Below are 19,497 nucleotides of genomic sequence, written 5' to 3'. Positions count from 1 at the left end.
AACCCGTGTCCCCTGCATCGGCAGGCGGACTCTCAACCACTGCACCACCAGGGAAGCCCTCCCTTCTCCTTTGATTCTGTGTCAACCATACCTCTATTGATTTTCTCACACACACTTTTAGAAAGAGAGTTTATACTCACTACCTCCATTTTCTTTCCTTCCCTTTTATTCCTCAACCCACCTGCAGTCAGCTTGCAGCCCTACCACTCTATTGCAACTATGGTTCCTCTGATCTAACTGCCAAAACTAATACTTTTCAGCTCATTTCTTACTAGGTTTCTCTAAGGCAGTTGTCTGTCTGTCCTCCTGGCTTGAGGTCTTGCATTCTTTCTGTCTCTCTCCTTGATTTCGATTCCTCCTCCTCCACCCTTCCTTTGACCTTGGTGTTTCCAGGATCCTGTTCTCAGGGATCTCTCTTCTCTCTTCATATTCCCCAGGATTCACTCATGCATTCTTGTTATTTTAACTACCACCTCTATGCTGATAACTCCTAAATTCACATCCAAGTCTATCTTAGCCTCTTCCATAAAGCTTGAAAACTCAACTATTTATTGGAATTTCCCACCTGAGTATCTCACAGGTTTATCAAATTCTTTATATCCAAAGTCAAATTTAGCTTTTCCCCTAAATTGCTTCCTTTTTATGTATCTCAGTTGGTCACACTCCTCAGTCATCTGAGCACTTCACTCATGTTCAGAAAATGAAATAAAATGAGTCACAAAAAGCATTAAAACCTCTACAGACCTAGACATGCAGAGATAACCACTGTTACTATTTGCTTTATAGCCTTCCAAATGTTTGTGTACTTCTGCATATTTTTAATAATTTTTAAATATTTTTAATAATCTGCAGAAATCATAATATTTGACCATTTACCACTGCAACCGTTTTTTCATTTAACAAAAAAAATCTTTTTTTAAATTTATTTTTTAAATTGAAGTATAGTTGATTTATAATGTTGTATTATTTCAGGTGTACAGCAAAGTGATTCATATATATATATATGAATCTTTTTCAGATTCTTTTCACATATCGGTTATTACAAAATATTAAGTATAGTTCCCTGTGCCATACAGTAGGTCCTTGTTGTTTATCTATTTTGTATATAATATTGTGTATATGTTACTCTCAAATTCCTAATTTATCCCTCCACCATCCCCACCTTTCCCCTTTGGTAACCATAAGTTTGTTTTCTATGTCTGACAAAAAAATCTTGAACATTTTTATGCTTCAAAATATACTTCTTCAAAATTATTTTTGAAGTTGTTTGCGTTCAAGCCAATAGTGTTATTTTTTATTTTTTTAATACGGAGAAATTCCTTACCTTTTTAAAAAAAATTTTATTTATTTATGTATTTATTTTTGGCTGTGTTGGGTCTTCCTTTCTGTGCGAGGGTTTTCTCTAGTTGCGGTGAGCGGGGGCCACTCTTCATCGCGGTGCGCGGGCCTTCTCACTATCGCAGCCTCTCTTGTTGCGGAGCACAGGCTCCAGACATGCAGGCTCAGTAGTTGTGGCTCATGGGCCCAGTTGCTCTGTGGCATGTGGGATCTTCCCAGACCAGGGCTCGAACCCGTGTCCCCTGCATTGGCAGGCAGGTTCTCAACCACTGCGCCACCAGGGAAGCCCCTAATAGTGTTATTTAACCAACAGTATTGAGCATTTATATCGTCTTTTTCAATTTTCTTTCCCTCCTTGCTTTTTCCTTAAGAAAGAAATGATTGCAAATGAGAAAGAAAAAAAGGCATATAACATCAAATATGAAAATAAGCTCCTGCGAAGGGAGGAGAGAATTCCTTGGTGGATGGTAGCAGCAGTAAGGTTAGCCTAATTACACTCAATAAGTAGTGCCATCAATTGAGTGCTTTCTTTGTGCCCCACTCTTCTAAGGACTTTGCATAATCCTCACCATAAATCTGTGAGGTTGGATAAATTATTGTTCTTATTTTATAGTTGTGGAAACTGAGACACAGAGAGGTTAAATAACTAGCCCAGGGACACACAGGTAATACAAAACAGAGTCTTGAATCAAACTTGGGCAGTCTGTTCCAAAGATCAGTCTCCTGACAACAATGCTAATCTGCCTTTTGTTGTACCCTAGGGCATCCTTTCTACTAGAATGTACCACTTAGCAGTCAATTTCTTAGAATAAAACCAATAAATAATGTAGTTAGTTGAGTTCTTGAAATCTTTAATGGATAGTGGAGAGAGAAACAAAAAAGATGCCATTTCTATGAAATAGTAATGAATGTTTCATTCATATCAGTGGTTATTCTGGTTGGTTTGTTTTTGATAATATGGTGGGCAAAAAAAATGTGCCAACCACTTAACAATGGAACCCTAATTTCAGGTTTAACATAATTTTCTAAGTAGAATCGATATGGAAGTTTTGCTACATTTTCCAAATTATGGTTAAAAAATTGTGACTTCCTCAAATCTGTCAATATCAGAAGCTAAATTTTTAAGAGGTTAGTGATAGAATGCAGGAGGTGCCCTGCCATCAATTCGTCACTGCCTCATTCTGTCATTCACATTCTGTTTGCTGGTGAGATGCATTGAGTCTGTTGTATCTCAAGGTATAATGTCTGGCATTTGTAGATGTGCATGGAAAGAAGGAAATAAGGAAGAGTGGGGTGGAAGGAATAAAAGAAGGATGGAGGGAAGGAAGGGAGGAAGGAGGGAAGAAAAGAAAGAAGGGAAGGGGAGGGGAGGGGAAGGGAGGGAAGGGCTGATCTCCAGATATTCCCAACCTCTTCCCAATTTGCTCTAATCATATCTTCCCCATCTCTCTTGCTCAGACCAAAGTTTGGGGATATCTTTGTGTGTCTTCTTTCTTTCTTTTTTTTTTACTATTTATGTATTTATTTGGTTGCACCAGGTCTAGTTGTGGCAGGCAGGCTCCCTAGTTGCAGCACATGGGCTCCTTAGTTGTGGCAGGCGGACTGCTTAGTTGCAGCTCCAGGGCTCCTTAGTTGCGGCTTGTGGGCTCCTTAGTTTCAGCTTGCGGGCTTCTTAGTTGTGGCATTGGAACACTTAGCTGCGGCACGCATGTGGGATTTAGTTCCCTAACGAGGGATCGAACCTGGGCCCCTTGCATTAGGAGCGCGGAGTCTTATCCACTGTGCCACCAGGGAAGTCCCCTTGTGTGTCTTCTGTCCATTGCATCTCATTTCCAATCCATCAGGGGTCCCGAAGCCCCTACTGTCAAAATATACCCAGAGCCCAAGTCCATCTCACCACCTCCAGTTTCTTCTCCTATTGCAAGCCATCGTCTTGTCTGACCTGGATGATTGCAGTGGCCTCTTAATAGGTCTCTCTGCTTCTACCCTTGCTGCACTACAGTCTGTTCTAACACAGCAGCCAGTACGGATCAAAGTGCTTATTGTAGCTTACAACGTCCAACCTGACTTGGTACCTCTTTCATCTCTGACCTTCTTCCCCATTCTTCTCCCCTCATTCACTCAGCTCCAGCCACACCAGCCTCCTTGCTGATCTTCAAGACCATCAGGCACTCATGTGTCTTAAGACCTTGGTGCTGTATGGAATGGTCTTCCTTCCACTACCTTCAGGCCAGTTCCCTAATTTTCCTCAAGTTTCTGCTCATGTCTCATCTTCCCCACGAGCCAACCATGACCGTACTCTTTTTAACTGCATCCTGAATTTCCTCCATTCCCTGTCCCTGCTCTACTATTTGTATGTTTGTTTGCTTTCATACCATGTCTTTCCTTCTGACATAATTTACTACATTTATTATTTAGTCTCTCTCCGCATTAGACTGTGAGCTCCTCGTGGGCAAGGATCTTTGCCTGTTGGGTTCAATGGTACAGACATATGTAGAACAGTGCTTTGGTCATGGTAGGTGCTCTGTACATTCTTGAATAAACGAATAATCACCCTACTCAGTGTCTCTTATAGAGATGATTTGGCTTCAGTGGCTTCCCATTAAGAGCATTGTTCTCATTGCCAAATCCATGTCCCCAGTCAAGTGGTTTCACTAGGCGATCAGGCACGGGGGGACATCAGCCCTTTGGTGCCTGAAAGCTGTGGTCTTGGTCTCTGGCTGCCTAATTCCCTCTGGATTTAGGATAGGAAAATGGAGGTAGAGAACACATTCAAATACCCCAAACTTAATAAATATTTTAAAAGAAAGGATGACATTTTTTGAAAAATAATGTCTTAGTACTGATTGACATTTGTGTAAATGGCCAGTCCTGCATTAGGGCACTTACACAGTAGGAGGCATCCAGGGGGACAGTCATCACCCCAAGAACCTCTCCAAAAGTAGCTTTCTATTATCACCTTAGGAAACTACAGAAAGTTCCCCAAGGATAAGCCCGCATTTTGCTGACCATCTTCTAGTTCCAGCCTCAGGCTCTCTCAGTCGTAGGTTGGAAGGAGCCAAATTGAGACAAATTAAAAATATGCAGGAACCATCCCCTGTGAGATCACAGAAAAGCCAGAAGGAGAAAAGATGGGATTATGGGTAGGGAGCTGAGCTACTTCTCTCTGATTTGGGTGAAGCATTGGTGAACCCAGAGGAGAAAACATCCAAGTCCTGCGTGACACCAAGAAAGGTGCGTAGATCATCAAAGCATACAGGTAGAGGTCCTCTGTTCTCCCTTCTCCCTTCAAAGAAAACAAACTTCACAAGCTAGAGTTTGGAAACGAATGCACTTCCAGACAATCCCCCCTGGTGCATCGGCCTCAGCAGGAGGCAACATCCTATAGTATTGGTCCAAGGTGCCAGCTCTGGAGTCACACTTTTCTGAATCCTAGCTCTGTCATCACTACTCTTGACACCTCTTGCCTCCTAACCTCAGTTTCCATTGTCGGAAAAGAGGAATAATAATAGTAGCACCCTTAGTAGGAGGATTAAACGAGATAATCCACACAGTGCTCGGCACAATGCCTGGTACACGGGCAGCGTTCAGCAGGAGGTAGTGTGCTACAGAGCTGCTGGAGAAATTTTACATGAAAAATGGTGTGTGTGTTGGGGGCGGAGGATTATCTAGGGTTACTGCCTGGGGAGGGACAGTTGGCCACCCAGACAGATCCTTACAGAGTAGTATTTTCCTTGGTGAATTAACTATATTCCAGGGTTTGCCTGTCAACCATGCAGTCTTACAAAGGTGATCTTGTGCTTTTCAGGAATGCTGACTGCCACTTTCAAAGCCCAGAAGATTTAATTTATCTTATTTTATTTTTTAATTTAATTTTATTTTTTTATACAGCGTGTTCTTATTAGTTATCTATTTTATACATAGTCATGTGTATATGTCAATCCCAATCTCCCAATTCATCCCCCCACCACTTTCCCCCCTTGGTGTCCATACCCAGAGGACCCTTAAAGCCAGAATATCAGTTGATCAGTCCACACATTCTCCCTCTACAGGTAAGTTCTGAAGGCCAAGCACCTACACAGTGTGGATTTAGAATAAGCAGAGTCACACGTGATCAGAAGGTTTACTATCTCCTGGTTTTGAGGACCTAGGACATCCAGGTGAGCAGGAAGGACAGTCTTTTTCAGGAGGACAGGTTCACTCCCTGGGCCCACGCAGGCACCCCCTCTTCCCAAGGGCAGCACAAGTCAAGTTGCCTTTTTCTCCAGTTTATTTGCTAGCCCCCCTCCCTTTAATGGGAGCATTCTTTCTCCAGATGTGTCAACACCTCGACCAGTTACTGTCTGGGTTCAACTTGGGTGTCTCTTGCAGATGATTTTGCATAACTCTGGATCAATCTCGTAATTCCATCCTGAAATATGGTAGATGATTTTATTTCATCCATTTCTGGACTCTAAGAGGAATACTTCAGTGTTGCCCCCTTGCACTCTTTTCTCCAGACCCAGCAGACCAAGAATTGACAAAATGCTGAATAAAAGCTGGGCCCAACAAGCTAAAGGCATGTGCCAGCACTGCACCCAGCTTTAGGACTGGATAGAGCTTCAGCCCGGCCTAGGCCCCCCTTGGCTCTTTCAGCACCTCCTGCTGTCCTCTTCTGCTAGCCCTTGGCAGTCCAGAAAGTCTGGAAATGCTCTGTCTAAAGACTGACCTCTATTGCTTTGGCCTTGCCCTAACTTGGCATCCATGAACAGATCCACTTCCACACTCCACAGTCAGTGGGGTCTCCTTATGGCTTTTTATGGTACCCATACTTTTCCTTCCCAGCGTTTATCACAAATGAAATGAAATCATCCTTTGTGCGTATTTTGTTGTTGTTACTGTTTAATGATTAATTTGCCCATGAAAGAAGAAACTATGTTTGTTGTTTTACTGCTGTATACAAGAGTTAAAACAATGCATGGAACATATAGGGTTTAATGAATGTATATTGACTGATTAATGATTCTTAGGACAACTGTCTTTCAAACTGAGGGGCATAACCTACTTGTGCATTATGAAATCAGTTTAGTGGGTCACAACCAGCAGGAAGAAAAGAAGAAATGGAATAGGATAGAAAAGATGATCATGTCACAACCAGCAGGAACTAAAGAAGAAATGGAGTAGGATAGAAAAGAAGAAATGGAATAGGATAGAAAAGATGATCATGTATCACACATAAGGAATTCTTTACTTATTCCATGTGAATATGTCTAGACAACACAACACATACACACATGCACAAATGCACACATACTCTGTAATCTGAATAAGGTGCTATTGTCTAGGAGGGGTGATGCAGGGAGTGTTGTTTGAAAAAGCCTGCTCACCTTTATAATAACTTATATTTGTAAAAAAGAAAAAAAATCCTAGAATTTTGCGTGCTCAGCTCTAATAATAAGGTTCAAAACCAGTTTTGACGAGTGTATGTAGAAGGACAGGGCTGAATCTGAATCTCCAGGTAGGTGTATGAGTTTTATATTCATCAAAAGAAGGTGCTGATTTAAAATATTGATATATGCTCTGTTTCAGTTTTCTATGGCTGCATAACAAACTCTTCCAAAGAGTGGTGTCCTAAAAAACAACCATTGCATTCTGCAGTCGGCCCTGGGCTCAGCTGGGCAGTTCTTCTGGTCTTCCTGTAGTCCTGAATGTGGCTGCATTCAATCGGCTGGTTGACTAGAGGCCGGGGGCTCAGCTGAGATGACCTTACCTCTGTGAAGCTGTCTCTCTTCACCGAGTCTCGGGTCCTTCCTCTCTCTCCATGTGGTCTCTCCAGCAAGGTGTTCAGACTTCCTCACCTGGCAGCTCAGGGCTCCCAGGACTTCTTAATGTGTAAGCCCAGAACTGGCACCTGGCCAATTTTGCCACCTTCTGTAGGTTAAAGCCAGTCCCAGGCTCAGTCTGGATTCAAGGAGAGGAGACTATACAAGTAGTAATATTACGACAAATGTAATAGCATATCATACTCTCCTTGGTCCAAACTGCATATCCTCCCACCCCACCTCTGTAATGTCTTGCTAACGTGAGCCCTATTTCCTGCAATGCCTTTCCTTGACTTCTCCATTTATTGAAATCCTATTCATTCTTCCGGGTCCGGCTCAAAGCTACTTCTGCGTCTGTTTCCTTGACACATCCCCTTATCTCATGCTGGAAAGAATCATGCCCTTATCAGTATTCTCAGTACTCAGTACTCTCATGGTGTCATGTCTGTATTTCATATCATGCCTTGACATAGAGTTTTACAAACAATGCACACAGGTGTAGCTCCCTGTCTAGATTCTAAGCTGCTTGTCTAAGATTAGGTGATCAATAGCTTTTGAAAAAATAAACTGGTTCTCTGTGCCTTTTCCATGATAACGCTACATATTTATAATTTCTCACTAGTATAAGGAGACAGGTAGTGAGATGCTTAAAACTACTGGAGTAAAAAAACCAATATGGAGCACCAGCATAAAACAACAATTACCTTTTACATCTTTAGAAATCCCTTTTCTAGACAGTAATTTTCATATCTGGATTTTTTCGTCTTGTGTTTTTCCAAAATAGTATATACTTAATTTCTTTATATGGTGATTTCCCTTTGACTATCACAAAGAAGCTTCATCTCTTATGTTGGAAAAATATACATTTCCACCAATTTCTATTTTATGGAAATGACAGCCTTTATACAATAGTATCATCGATCAAATACATAGCAGATTTGACGTTACCCTCTATTACTGTTAGAACTATGGATTTTTCCCCTGCCCCAACTATGTACATTGGTAGTCTCAATTTGTGATCTGTGGGCCCCATGGTGGTTTATGTCATTCAGAAGGAAGTTCAGTGAACCTTCTGAAATTATACGTATAAATGTGGGTACACATTCATATCTGCATTTTTCTGGGGAGTCAGTCCAGTCATCAAGTTTTTAAAGTTTAAGAACCCCAATTACATATTGATTGTAAATCTGCTTACTCTCTTAGAATTCCTCTCTTACTAATCCAGAATACGATTATTTTTCTGCTTCACATGCAATCAGTTTCTTCTGGAGAAATTGGACATTTACCTAAACGCTTCACCCTGTCTTTCCTCTTTGCCTTATACTTCTAGTTAACACTAACATTATGCTACAAACCCTGCTACCCGAGATTCCCTGTCATCTCTCTGGAAACGTCACCAACATGAGCTTTCTTAAACTGGTGGACTTGCTACCTCTCGTGTGAACCCTGGACCAGCAGTGTGAGCATCAGCTGGGCACTCTTGAGAAACTCGAAAATGCAGACCTGTCAAATCAGAACCTGGCGACTTCCCTGGCAGTCCAGTGGTTAAGACTTCCCCTTCCAGTGCAGCGAGTGCGGGTTCGATCCCTGGTCGGGGAGCTAAGATCCCACATGCCTCAGGACCAAAAAACCAAAACGTAAAACAACAACAAAATCTTAAAAAAAAAAAAAAATCAGAACCTGCATTTTTACAAGATCCCTGGGAGATTCCTAAGGACATTAAAGCTTAAGAAACTTAGAACTGGTGCATCTAATATCTCACTTTTCTGTTTTTCAAACTTTAAGGATTTGTGTTTTAAATTTTCTATAATTCCATTAACAATTATCACAGGATTTATATTTTAATATCACCTAACAGTTTTGATTAAATCTCTTAACTTCAGAATTTGCAAGGGGCTAGGAGTGGGAGAGTGAGTCAATTAGTTGGTCTGAGTAGTAAACAGCACTACTGGGCTTCCCTGGTGGCGCAGTGGTTGCGAGTCCGCCTGCCGATGCGGGGGACACGGGTTCGTGCCCCGGTCCGGGAAGATCCCACATGCCGCGGAGCGGCTGGGCCCGTGAGCCGTGGCCGCTGAGCCTGCGCGTCCGGAGCCTGTGCTCTGCAATGGGAGAGGCCACAACAGTGAGAGGCCCGCGTACCGCAAAAACAACAACAACAAAAAAAACAGCACTACTATTCAGGACATATGTATAGTTTCTGTGATTCCCAACAGAATTTATGGTACCTACAGCCTCTACTCTTTGTTTTAGTGTCTGTGCTTCTCTACTGTATTTAAAAGCATTTACAGGGAGAAGCCAGAAAGTTAATTATTTTAAGATGAATATTATGGAAGAAATAACTTCATTAAAAAGTGAAAATGCAGTGCTTATGCTGAATTACATTGGAAAAATCCAGTTTATTATCTGAAAATTTTCTAAGGCAGAATTTTCTGTCCCAGTTTCTCATAGTAAATCTAGCAGTACCAAATTAGACATCTTTTCTGCTCTATGGTGTGTGTACCAAACACTCTTTCTCTCCAACATTTGACTTTCATCTCTAAGAGTTTAGGGAATTTATGGCTTGGTGCATTTGATGTGGCACCGTTCCACATGTGAGGCATGGTAATTTGGATAGCACGATAGAAGTGTGTGCCAAGAATAATTGGCTTCTGTATTGCGGAACAACTCAAATACTATGTGTATCACAGCATGTAATTTGGGTGTACAGATGCCTGTAGTTCAAAGTGCTTTACTCCTCTGCAGTGGCAAGCCTGGCTTCCTGTTGGCTGGCCCCTTGTGTTTGCATTCAACAGCCTGGGTGCAGTTAGAAAGAAAGAATCCATCTAGAAAGTGCATTCTCATAGTCCTGCAAATGGATAGACCTTAGCTTCAAGATTCTTTCCCTCCCTCCCTCTCTCCCCTTCTTCCTTCCATTAAGAATAATACAAAGCAGTTCTTTCTCTGCTTACTTTGACTCTGTCAGCTTTCTCAAGCAGTGTTTCCTTGCTAATATTAAGAATTAGCTGAGGCTCTGATACAACATGCAGATTCCCAGGCTACTCCTCTTCAAATCTGATTCAGTAGCTTGGGAAGGAATAGAAGAACTTGCATTTTTAACTAGTGTCCCAAGCTTATAACCAAGCTAGTTTGAGAAGCACTAAAGTTCTCATATGGAAAGGCTTTGGAGTAAGATGGACCCTGGTTATCAACACCTGCTATATGACTTTGGGTGAATTCCCTAAACTTTTTGAGCCCTGGTTTTTAATGTGTAAGAGAGGGGTAATGCTAACTCATAGCATAGCCATAATGGGACAGTCTGTATAAAGCACCCAACATAGTACACGGTTTATAGTTTATAGTCAGTAATGTTAATCCCTTTATCTCATTGCAGAGTAAGGCTTTTGAAGGGTTAATTTTGAATTTTCCCCAAACGTTTATCTTTGTTAGGTATAATTTCTAAAGTAAAACACAGGTAATGAAACACATCCAAATTTTAATTCAGCAAAGGTTTTTGAGGGTCTATGGTATGTCATGAATTTGAACATACAATTATCTAATTTAATCATCACAATAAACCCTATATGTGGTAGATATAGTCATTCCCATATAACAGATATATCAACTGAGGCTCAGGGATAACTTTACACTCAGTTAAGTGGCAGAAGCACATCTAGATATTAGAGGCCCAGTCCAGTAGTCTTTCTCCTCTATCACGACAACTTTTACCCTCGATATTTTGTCTGTTTTTAAAATAACTAATGTCTACACCCTTGTCCACATATTTACACAAATAGCTATGAAGGTACAAAATAAAGTTAATTTTCTGAGTGATTTTTTTTTTCAAATCATCTCAATTATTTATTTCATGAAAACTATTTATATGGATCAGTGGTCCTTAAACTTAAATGCATGAAGGGTCAGGCAGGTAATGTAAAAGGACGAGCTGGGCAGCTATCAGACAAGAAGGAGTGGTAGGGACTATGGCAAACTAGAGGGAATAGCCCATCTAAAGGAAGCAATTTCTGTTCAGCTCCAGGCTCTTGTTGAAGGGCCAGGATGTGGGTTCCCTAATGTCAAATCTTTAGCTTTTTTAAGACAGGAAGAATTCCAGAATTTTATGTGAAATTTCCCAATTTTCAAACAATGTGTGTGGGCCAAACCACATCTGTGGACCACATCTGGCCGGAAGACTGCCAGTTTGCAGTCTTGACCCAGCTGCCCTTAATTCTCCACTTCTCTTGACCTGGTAAATAGTCCATTTAAATAGCTTGGATACATAGTGGGCCCTTCTGGGTAGTGTCTTCACAGTATACATACATTTCAGGACTGACCTTTAGTTTCCCAGGTTCAGAATTTTTATTTTCTCAGAACCCAGTTAGGTTGAGTGCTCTTACTGATATTCAGAACTCAAGAACTTCATGCAAAAACAAGGACACTAATTAAGTAATTTACAGAGAGAAATATATTGCTGAGTAGATAGGATACTATATTAGACTGATCAGTTAATTCTCTCCTTGTAATTCATCCACCTGGGAAGCAAACTCCTAATCAGAAGCTGCTTTCATGCATAGGGAGTCAGAACCCAGAAACTGACAGACTTGAGAGAAGTACCTCCCTGTAGTGGGTCTTAAAATCTTCCTCTCCTTATGGGAGCCTTGCCAGTGGGTTGAAATGTTAGGACTCTGCCCCGACCCCGACTCAGATATGACAAATACACACTGACCAAGTGCCTCCTTTACTGTTATAGGACTGGTTCTCAACTCATGCCCAGAGATTTTATTAAAACACAGATTGCGGGGCTTTATACCCCAAGGATTATGATTCAATACTTCTGAGGTCGGACCTGAGAATTTTGCATTTCTAACAAGTTCTCAAATGATGCAGATGCTGATGGGCTGCTAGATGGGGAACTCCCTTTGAGAACTATTGGGTTGGCCAAAAAGTTCATTTGCATTTTTCCACAAGGTGTTATGGAAAACCCAAACGAACTTTTTGGCCAACCTGATACTTCGCTCCCATTCATCTTCACCTACTGCTCTTGTCTGTGTCTCTGCTATGCTAAGATAGTCACATCCTAAGGCTGGGGTTGGAACTCGGATGTTTGGACAATGTTTAGGTTGTCATTTTTACCTTTTTAAAGTATTTCACTTAAGTGATTTGATTAATTACTTTAATTTGTCAAATCCAAAATGCCATTAATTGTAAAACACACCTGGAGTTTAGAGACATTAAAAGTGCGAAAAAATGCATGCATTTTTTTTAGGGTCACTGCAATTCAGTAAATTAAGCCTCAGTTTGGGGTAATCTCCCTGGATTATGTTATATAAAGCTCAACTGGGTGGATAAGTTTGAAGAAAGGACTATATCTTCTTCGAACAAACACAAGATGAATTTTAAGCTTACCTTTCCCAGTTCTTTTTTTTTTTTTTAATTTTTATTGGAGTATAGTTGATTTACACTGTTGTGTTAGTTTCAGGTGTTCAGCAAAGTGAATCAGTTATACATATGCATACATCAACTTTTTTTTTTTTAATTCTTTTTCCATATAGCCACCTTTCCCAGTCCTTAGTAGAAAAGATGCTGCTGGCACAGTGATCTATGGCTGACTTTGTCATCTAATTGAAATTTATTGTTATTGTATTCGTCCTCTGCTGCCCTCCAATCCGACCCTGGAATGCCAGATCTTCACTATGGAATGAATCTCTTTTTGCCTTACGAGATTGGTAGGGCCATGCACCTTTTTAAAATGGTTGATTATCAGACTCACTGTTTCCTTGGCCATGCAGGAAAGGACAATTAGGACAAGGGTTGCTCAACTGTCCTAATCCTACCTTGTCTTTATGGTCATAAATTACTGGTTCTACGAAAAAAGGACTTGGAAAAAATGACTGTTAACTTCAGTAAGCATCTTCATGCATATGTAAGAGGATGACTTGAGAGGCAGAAATTCTGACTCTATGCTTGCACTTCTCAGTCTATTATTGGAAACCTCTTGGGGGTTCATTTATTTATTAGCTTTTGAAAAAAATCACTAAGTGAAGTCCCTTAGTTATGTAAATATTAGGCCAGGCATCTCTTTCTTCAGAGAAAGAATGTGAAAAGAGCTCCCCCTTTTCATTAAAACCCGCCCCTCTCCTTGGCAATATTTAAAGAGAGAGTAGACCAGTTTACCTAAGAATTTGGGAGTGTACTAGGAGAAAAAGAGACTGAACCCTCAACTTTTTCTCTGAAATGAGAAGTAAGGGAAACACATTAAATGGATCAAGGTGGCGTCACGCATTCTGTGGTCAGGAGAGAATGTTGATACAACAGGCCTTGAAGGGGTTAACACATCAGGATGAAGGGGAAGCCTGAGCTGCCTGCTCTAGGCAATGACCTAAGGTTGATGATGAGGGCTGACTTTTGTCTAAATAAGCGAGAGTGATCAAAGAGCTACAGTCTTGGAGTTTGAGGCTGGTGCATCCTAGAAGCCAGGGGAGTCCTGAACCAGCAGGACATAGAACTTCACAGGACCAGTGTTCAGCTGTGATACCACATGGCGATGGCAGAAGCCTTCATGCTAATTGGCAGTCCTCTCTCCACCTGAAGCTTAGAAGCAAGGCTCTACTTTAGACTGAATAACCAAGAAGGGGGAGTTTTCAAGGAGGGTGAGACTGGATTTCCTACTGAAAGGCTCCAGTGATTAACTGGAAAAACAAAAGAGATGTGACAATATTTACATCTAAGTATTATGCCAGCCTCTGTGGATATAGAATCAAGTGAGACAAGATCTATTATGACAAGCAGGTAGACTCGAAAGAAAAGTATTCAAGGCTAGCTAGGGAAACTGACAGTTATTCATTTAACAGACTATTGAGTATCTCCTGTGTGTCAGAACTGGGACCCACAGCGAGATGAAATAACACAGCCTCTACACTCAGAGGGTTTTCCAAACTCAATAGAAAAGCTGTAAAACTGGAAGCGCTTGTAAAGATATACTCGTTTGCTGTCCAAGCTTCCCTGTCTTCTAGAAAAGGCTGGATATACATACTGTAGATAGTAATTGACTTACACCTTAGAGGCCATTTGGAACCTCTCCATAAATAAAAGAAAGAAGGGCATTTCAGACAGGGAACAGCATTATAAAGTCACAGACATATGAAGAAAGAGATGATTATTTCTGAGTAGCTAGTAGTATATTTTAATTTTTATTGGAGTATAGTTGATTTACACTGTTGTGTTAGATTCAGGTGTTCAGCAAAGTGAATCAGTTATACATATGCATACATCAACTTTTTTTTTTTTAATTCTTTTTCCATATAGCCACCTTTCCCAGTCCTTAGTAGAAAAGATGCTGCTGGCACAGTGATCTATGGCTGACTTTGTCATCTAATTGAAATTTATTGTTATTGTATTCGTCCTCTGCTGCCCTCCAATCCGACCCTGGAATGCCAGATCTTCACTATGGAATGAATCTCTTTTTGCCTTACGAGATTGGTAGGGCCATGCACCTTTTTAAAATGGTTGATTATCAGACTCACTGTTTCCTTGGCCATGCAGGAAAGGACAATTAGGACAAGGGTTGCTCAACTGTCCTAATCCTACCTTGTCTTTATGGTCATAAATTACTGGTTCTACGAAAAAAGGACTTGGAAAAAATGACTGTTAACTTCAGTAAGCATCTTCATGCATATGTAAGAGGATGACTTGAGAGGCAGAAATTCTGACTCTATGCTTGCACTTCTCAGTCTATTATTGGAAACCTCTTGGGGGTTCATTTATTTATTAGCTTTTGAAAAAAATCACTAAGTGAAGTCCCTTAGTTATGTAAATATTAGGCCAGGCATCTCTTTCTTCAGAGAAAGAATGTGAAAAGAGCTCCCCCTTTTCATTAAAACCCGCCCCTCTCCTTGGCAATATTTAAAGAGAGAGTAGACCAGTTTACCTAAGAATTTGGGAGTGTACTAGGAGAAAAAGAGACTGAACCCTCAACTTTTTCTCTGAAATGAGAAGTAAGGGAAACACATTAAATGGATCAAGGTGGCGTCACGCATTCTGTGGTCAGGAGAGAATGTTGATACAACAGGCCTTGAAGGGGTTAACACATCAGGATGAAGGGGAAGCCTGAGCTGCCTGCTCTAGGCAATGACCTAAGGTTGATGATGAGGGCTGACTTTTGTCTAAATAAGCGAGAGTGATCAAAGAGCTACAGTCTTGGAGTTTGAGGCTGGTGCATCCTAGAAGCCAGGGGAGTCCTGAACCAGCAGGACATAGAACTTCACAGGACCAGTGTTCAGCTGTGATACCACATGGCGATGGCAGAAGCCTTCATGCTAATTGGCAGTCCTCTCTCCACCTGAAGCTTAGAAGCAAGGCTCTACTTTAGACTGAATAACCAAGAAGGGGGAGTTTTCAAGGAGGGTGAGACTGGATTTCCTACTGAAAGGCTCCAGTGATTAACTGGAAAAACAAAAGAGATGTGACAATATTTACATCTAAGTATTATGCCAGCCTCTGTGGATATAGAATCAAGTGAGACAAGATCTATTATGACAAGCAGGTAGACTCGAAAGAAAAGTATTCAAGGCTAGCTAGGGAAACTGACAGTTATTCATTTAACAGACTATTGAGTATCTCCTGTGTGTCAGAACTGGGACCCACAGCGAGATGAAATAACACAGCCTCTACACTCAGAGGGTTTTCCAAACTCAATAGAAAAGCTGTAAAACTGGAAGCGCTTGTAAAGATATACTCGTTTGCTGTCCAAGCTTCCCTGTCTTCTAGAAAAGGCTGGATATACATACTGTAGATAGTAATTGACTTACACCTTAGAGGCCATTTGGAACCTCTCCATAAATAAAAGAAAGAAGGGCATTTCAGACAGGGAACAGCATTATAAAGTCACAGACATATGAAGAAAGAGATGATTATTTCTGAGTAGCTAGTAGTATATAGGGTACAAACAGATGGAATGGAAAGGAATACGATTAGGTATGAATGCAGGTGTAGGCCACCTTCTAAATTTTTAAACTTATATTTACAGATAGTGGTGCACCACCAAATATATGTATAGCTTGCTGTGTTCTATATTTTTGAGAACTCACTTAGGTGACCTAGGTGGAACAGGTGGTGAATGAGACTGAGAAAAAAGGATCAGTGAAGCCCCTGGAAACAGGGAGGGAGACCAGTTTGGCAGAGCATTAAAACGTTCTAAGCACGGCATTGTGAAAGAAAATTGGCATCTGTACCATATGCTGAGTGTTATGGACAATAAAGATGGTATAGACCCTGCTCTCAACATGCTTAAGCCATAAAACAAGTAAAACATGAGAGCAGGAGCCTATGTAGTTCAAAGCACTGAAGGAAATGTACAGTAGTGACTTACCATCGTGGTTGTATTTGGTTGAGAATGCTGCTGGGAGGAGAGTGTGAGGAAGTGATTGATGACTGTAGTTCAGCAAGAGATAAGAGGATTAGAAGCAATGGCTTAAAAGAAAAAAGGCTTCAAAACATTCAAACCTCCTTTGTATAATGGTGGACACTATTTTGAGAATGTCAGTTTCAGGAGACACCATAATGATGTGTTTGTGTGTGTGCTTAAAAAGCCACCACCATAAAAGATCTGGAGTCCACTCATAAAGTTCAAGTACCAATTTTTGCCCATGAATGTGGAACATTCTGCTTTCCTACAAACATAACTGTCACATTATAAGGCATAGCTCTCATTTTCTTGGTAATTTACTGACAGTATAAACACGTATATGACTTGTGGTAAATATGGCGATTCTCACTTCATAACCAAAGAGGGTGGATGTTATAGCTTGTGAGCAGTTATAACCGTAAAGCCTGCAGTGTGAGTCACCAGGTTGGCCCAGGAATTAAGATGTGTTATTATTCATGCTGGTTAGCTGAAGTTCCTGCACTAACCTCATTGGAGTTTGCATTGTTGGCAAAGGACAAGATCTTTAGTGATAGATCAAGTGTGTGAATTCTGCTCCTAGTTCTTTGGCTAACTGGTTCTGTAGTTTGGGGAAAACTTTTTAATCTTTCTGTTCTCAGTTTCTCTATCTGTAAGCAAGGGATCAGACCAAATTCCACCCAATATTGAGAAATCAGCGATTCTGTGGTATGGCAGAGACTGCTAATGATGACTAAATATCCTCAACAGATTTGTTCAGTTGGTGACCAGTATAATGATGGTTACAAAGTGAATCTTAATTATATTGGTTGGCATCTGCCAAGCCTAAAGACAACATTTCTTAGCCTCCTTTAGAAATAGATGTAGCTAAGGAAATGTAAGCAGAGAGACCTCCTGCCCAGAAGCACTCCCTTTTACCCTTGCTCCTCTTCCTGTAGTACTGACTTGGGATAGTTCATGTGATGACTGGAGCACCAGTGGCCATCTTGCAACCTGAATGGTCCTGAGAATACAAGGCATATCTTAAGGATGGTGGAGCAGAAAGAGAATAGGAGCCTGGTTCTCTGGTGAAAATAGTGTCATCATTCAGCCTTGGCCTACCTCTGGATTTTCTTCATATGAGACAAAAATAAACCTCTCTCATTGAAGCCACTACTAGCCACCTAATTCAATTTCTAACTAATGTATTGGTATCAGGTTACCTTTATATTATTTTACATCACTAGGTTCTCTCTTTGCAATTTTGGAGACAATAGCTTATAATATGCCTGGAAGTTTTTGGAGCTATGAGGTGCAACATAATTCACCAAATATCTAAAATTAATGAATGAATGAATTTATGAAAACACAGCCACAATAAGTAAAGAATTGCCAGTGTTTGGTACAAACTGGGAGGGAGAAAATCAAGGGAAGTTTATCAATCAAGGAAACTACAGAATTTTTAAAATATTGGAAGTTGTTGGGATTTGGGGAGCTAAAAGTACTGTTGGTCTTAGTTTGTAGCAAGTTCACATTTTTATAGAATGGAAACCTCTAGTTTTCAGTACACCTGTGCTTTGATCTCCTTGTCTGTCATTGCAATGTGATTATGAGGATTACTGGGTCATTCTCAGACTAAGTTGTTTTTGTGATTTAATTTTCTGGGAGAGGAAGGGAATCATTAAAGGATATCATTAAAAGGAGAGACATGAGTCTTGTAATTGACCTTCCTTGAAAGTAGTCCCATCTGGAAGATTTTATCGGTAAACATTTATCAGTGCATTTGGCTTTTAAGCAGATTCTTCTCCTCTATTCTTTAACATAAGCAGGCAAAGCCTAAAAAGAAACCACATGAGTGCCCATAGGTTGCTTTTGTGCATACTCATTGGGAAGAAAATTTATATGTAAGAAAAAAATTCTCTCCTAAGATAATTATACGATTCTTTTTTTAAGTTTTGCTTCAGTGATTCTCTTTCTCAGATTATAATTTGCAGGTAATAGTGTTCTTCAATGACAGTGCTTTGTTGTGATTTGTTTTCATGTATGTTCAGAATGGAGGTGTTAGGAGGGATAGGATATTTGTGAAATCTAGTGTGCAGGTGCTTTGAAAATCTGTTAAAGCTCTGTTAAGCCCAGCACTAATCTGAAACTTCATATTGCACTTTTCTAAAGTACCGGAACTGTTTTTTAGGAAGACAGACGTTGCTGTGGTTTAATAAAAGTACCAACATGACGTTACCACCTACCAGTCAGAAGACATAACCCAGGCAGTCTCGTAAAGTTGTGTTTTGGGGGTATCAGAAGAGTTGCTTCCATTTTCACATACCTTAAAGTTTTCCTGTTTGGTTGGTTTTGCTTGTTGACTTGTGTGTGTCGATAATCACAACCTTTGTCATTTTCCAGTTCCATATCCACTTTCAGAGAGAGAAAATTTCTTTTTAAAAAATCTATTTTGAAGTCTTACATTTACTGAAATATTTCCCCTCATTGATAGCCAACTCTGTTTCTTCCATTCCCTTGAGCATACTCTCTAGTCAATTAAAAAAGCAACATCGACATATCACACACCCATAAGCAGTTGTTACACACTTGTTTTCACACTCAGTAAAATGTCCTGGCTGCATTTCTCCTACATGTTGTATATTGATGACTTCATCTCTGCACTTAATGGGGTTCCATGAGATTTTAGGTAAAGTATGGGTACCATTTGGATTAGACTTGTTTATGAGGGTTAGTCTATGGGTCCTATTATCAGAACTCTCTCCATTTTTGGCTTCATCCCCAGTTTCCATACACCTGGGGACAGCACCAATGTCAGAATCCTAGAGCTGTATCTTTCCAGGTTTTTCATCCAACAAAAAAAAAGAGCTCCTCTCTCTAGTAGCTCCCATACAATAAGGTTGTAGACACTACAGCCAATCACAGTGACCCCACCTAACAGTGAGCAGGTTCCCTGAAGGGAATCAGGGTATTGTTTTCCAAGGAAAGGAAAAACCGAATGCT

General features: G+C 40.6%; 1 protein-coding gene across 20 annotated transcripts in view; it reads left to right on the top strand.

Moving 5' to 3' along the window:
- The window catches only part of PDE4D (phosphodiesterase 4D), a 739,244-nt gene that overhangs the window by 612,357 nt on the left and 107,390 nt on the right, over positions 1-19,497 (top strand). Inside the window, exon 6 of one of the 20 annotated variants that reach the window (XM_055086571.1) lies at positions 8,470-8,770. The exons of 18 other annotated variants lie outside the window; for them this stretch is intronic. In XM_055086571.1, coding sequence (XP_054942546.1) covers positions 8,470-8,582 — 113 coding nt within the window. In that variant the 3' untranslated portion in view covers positions 8,583-8,770. Of the gene's footprint in view, positions 1-3,463; positions 3,914-8,469; positions 8,771-19,497 lie in introns of those variants that run through there. One more of the 20 variants, XM_055086568.1, reaches the window with a different exon arrangement.

Source organism: Physeter macrocephalus, chromosome 8 (assembly GCF_002837175.3).
Source record: "Physeter macrocephalus isolate SW-GA chromosome 8, ASM283717v5, whole genome shotgun sequence".
NCBI lineage: Eukaryota > Metazoa > Chordata > Mammalia > Artiodactyla > Physeteridae > Physeter > Physeter macrocephalus.
The sequence above is the reverse complement of the archived record's forward strand: the minus strand, read 5'-3'. Positions and strand labels throughout refer to the sequence as shown.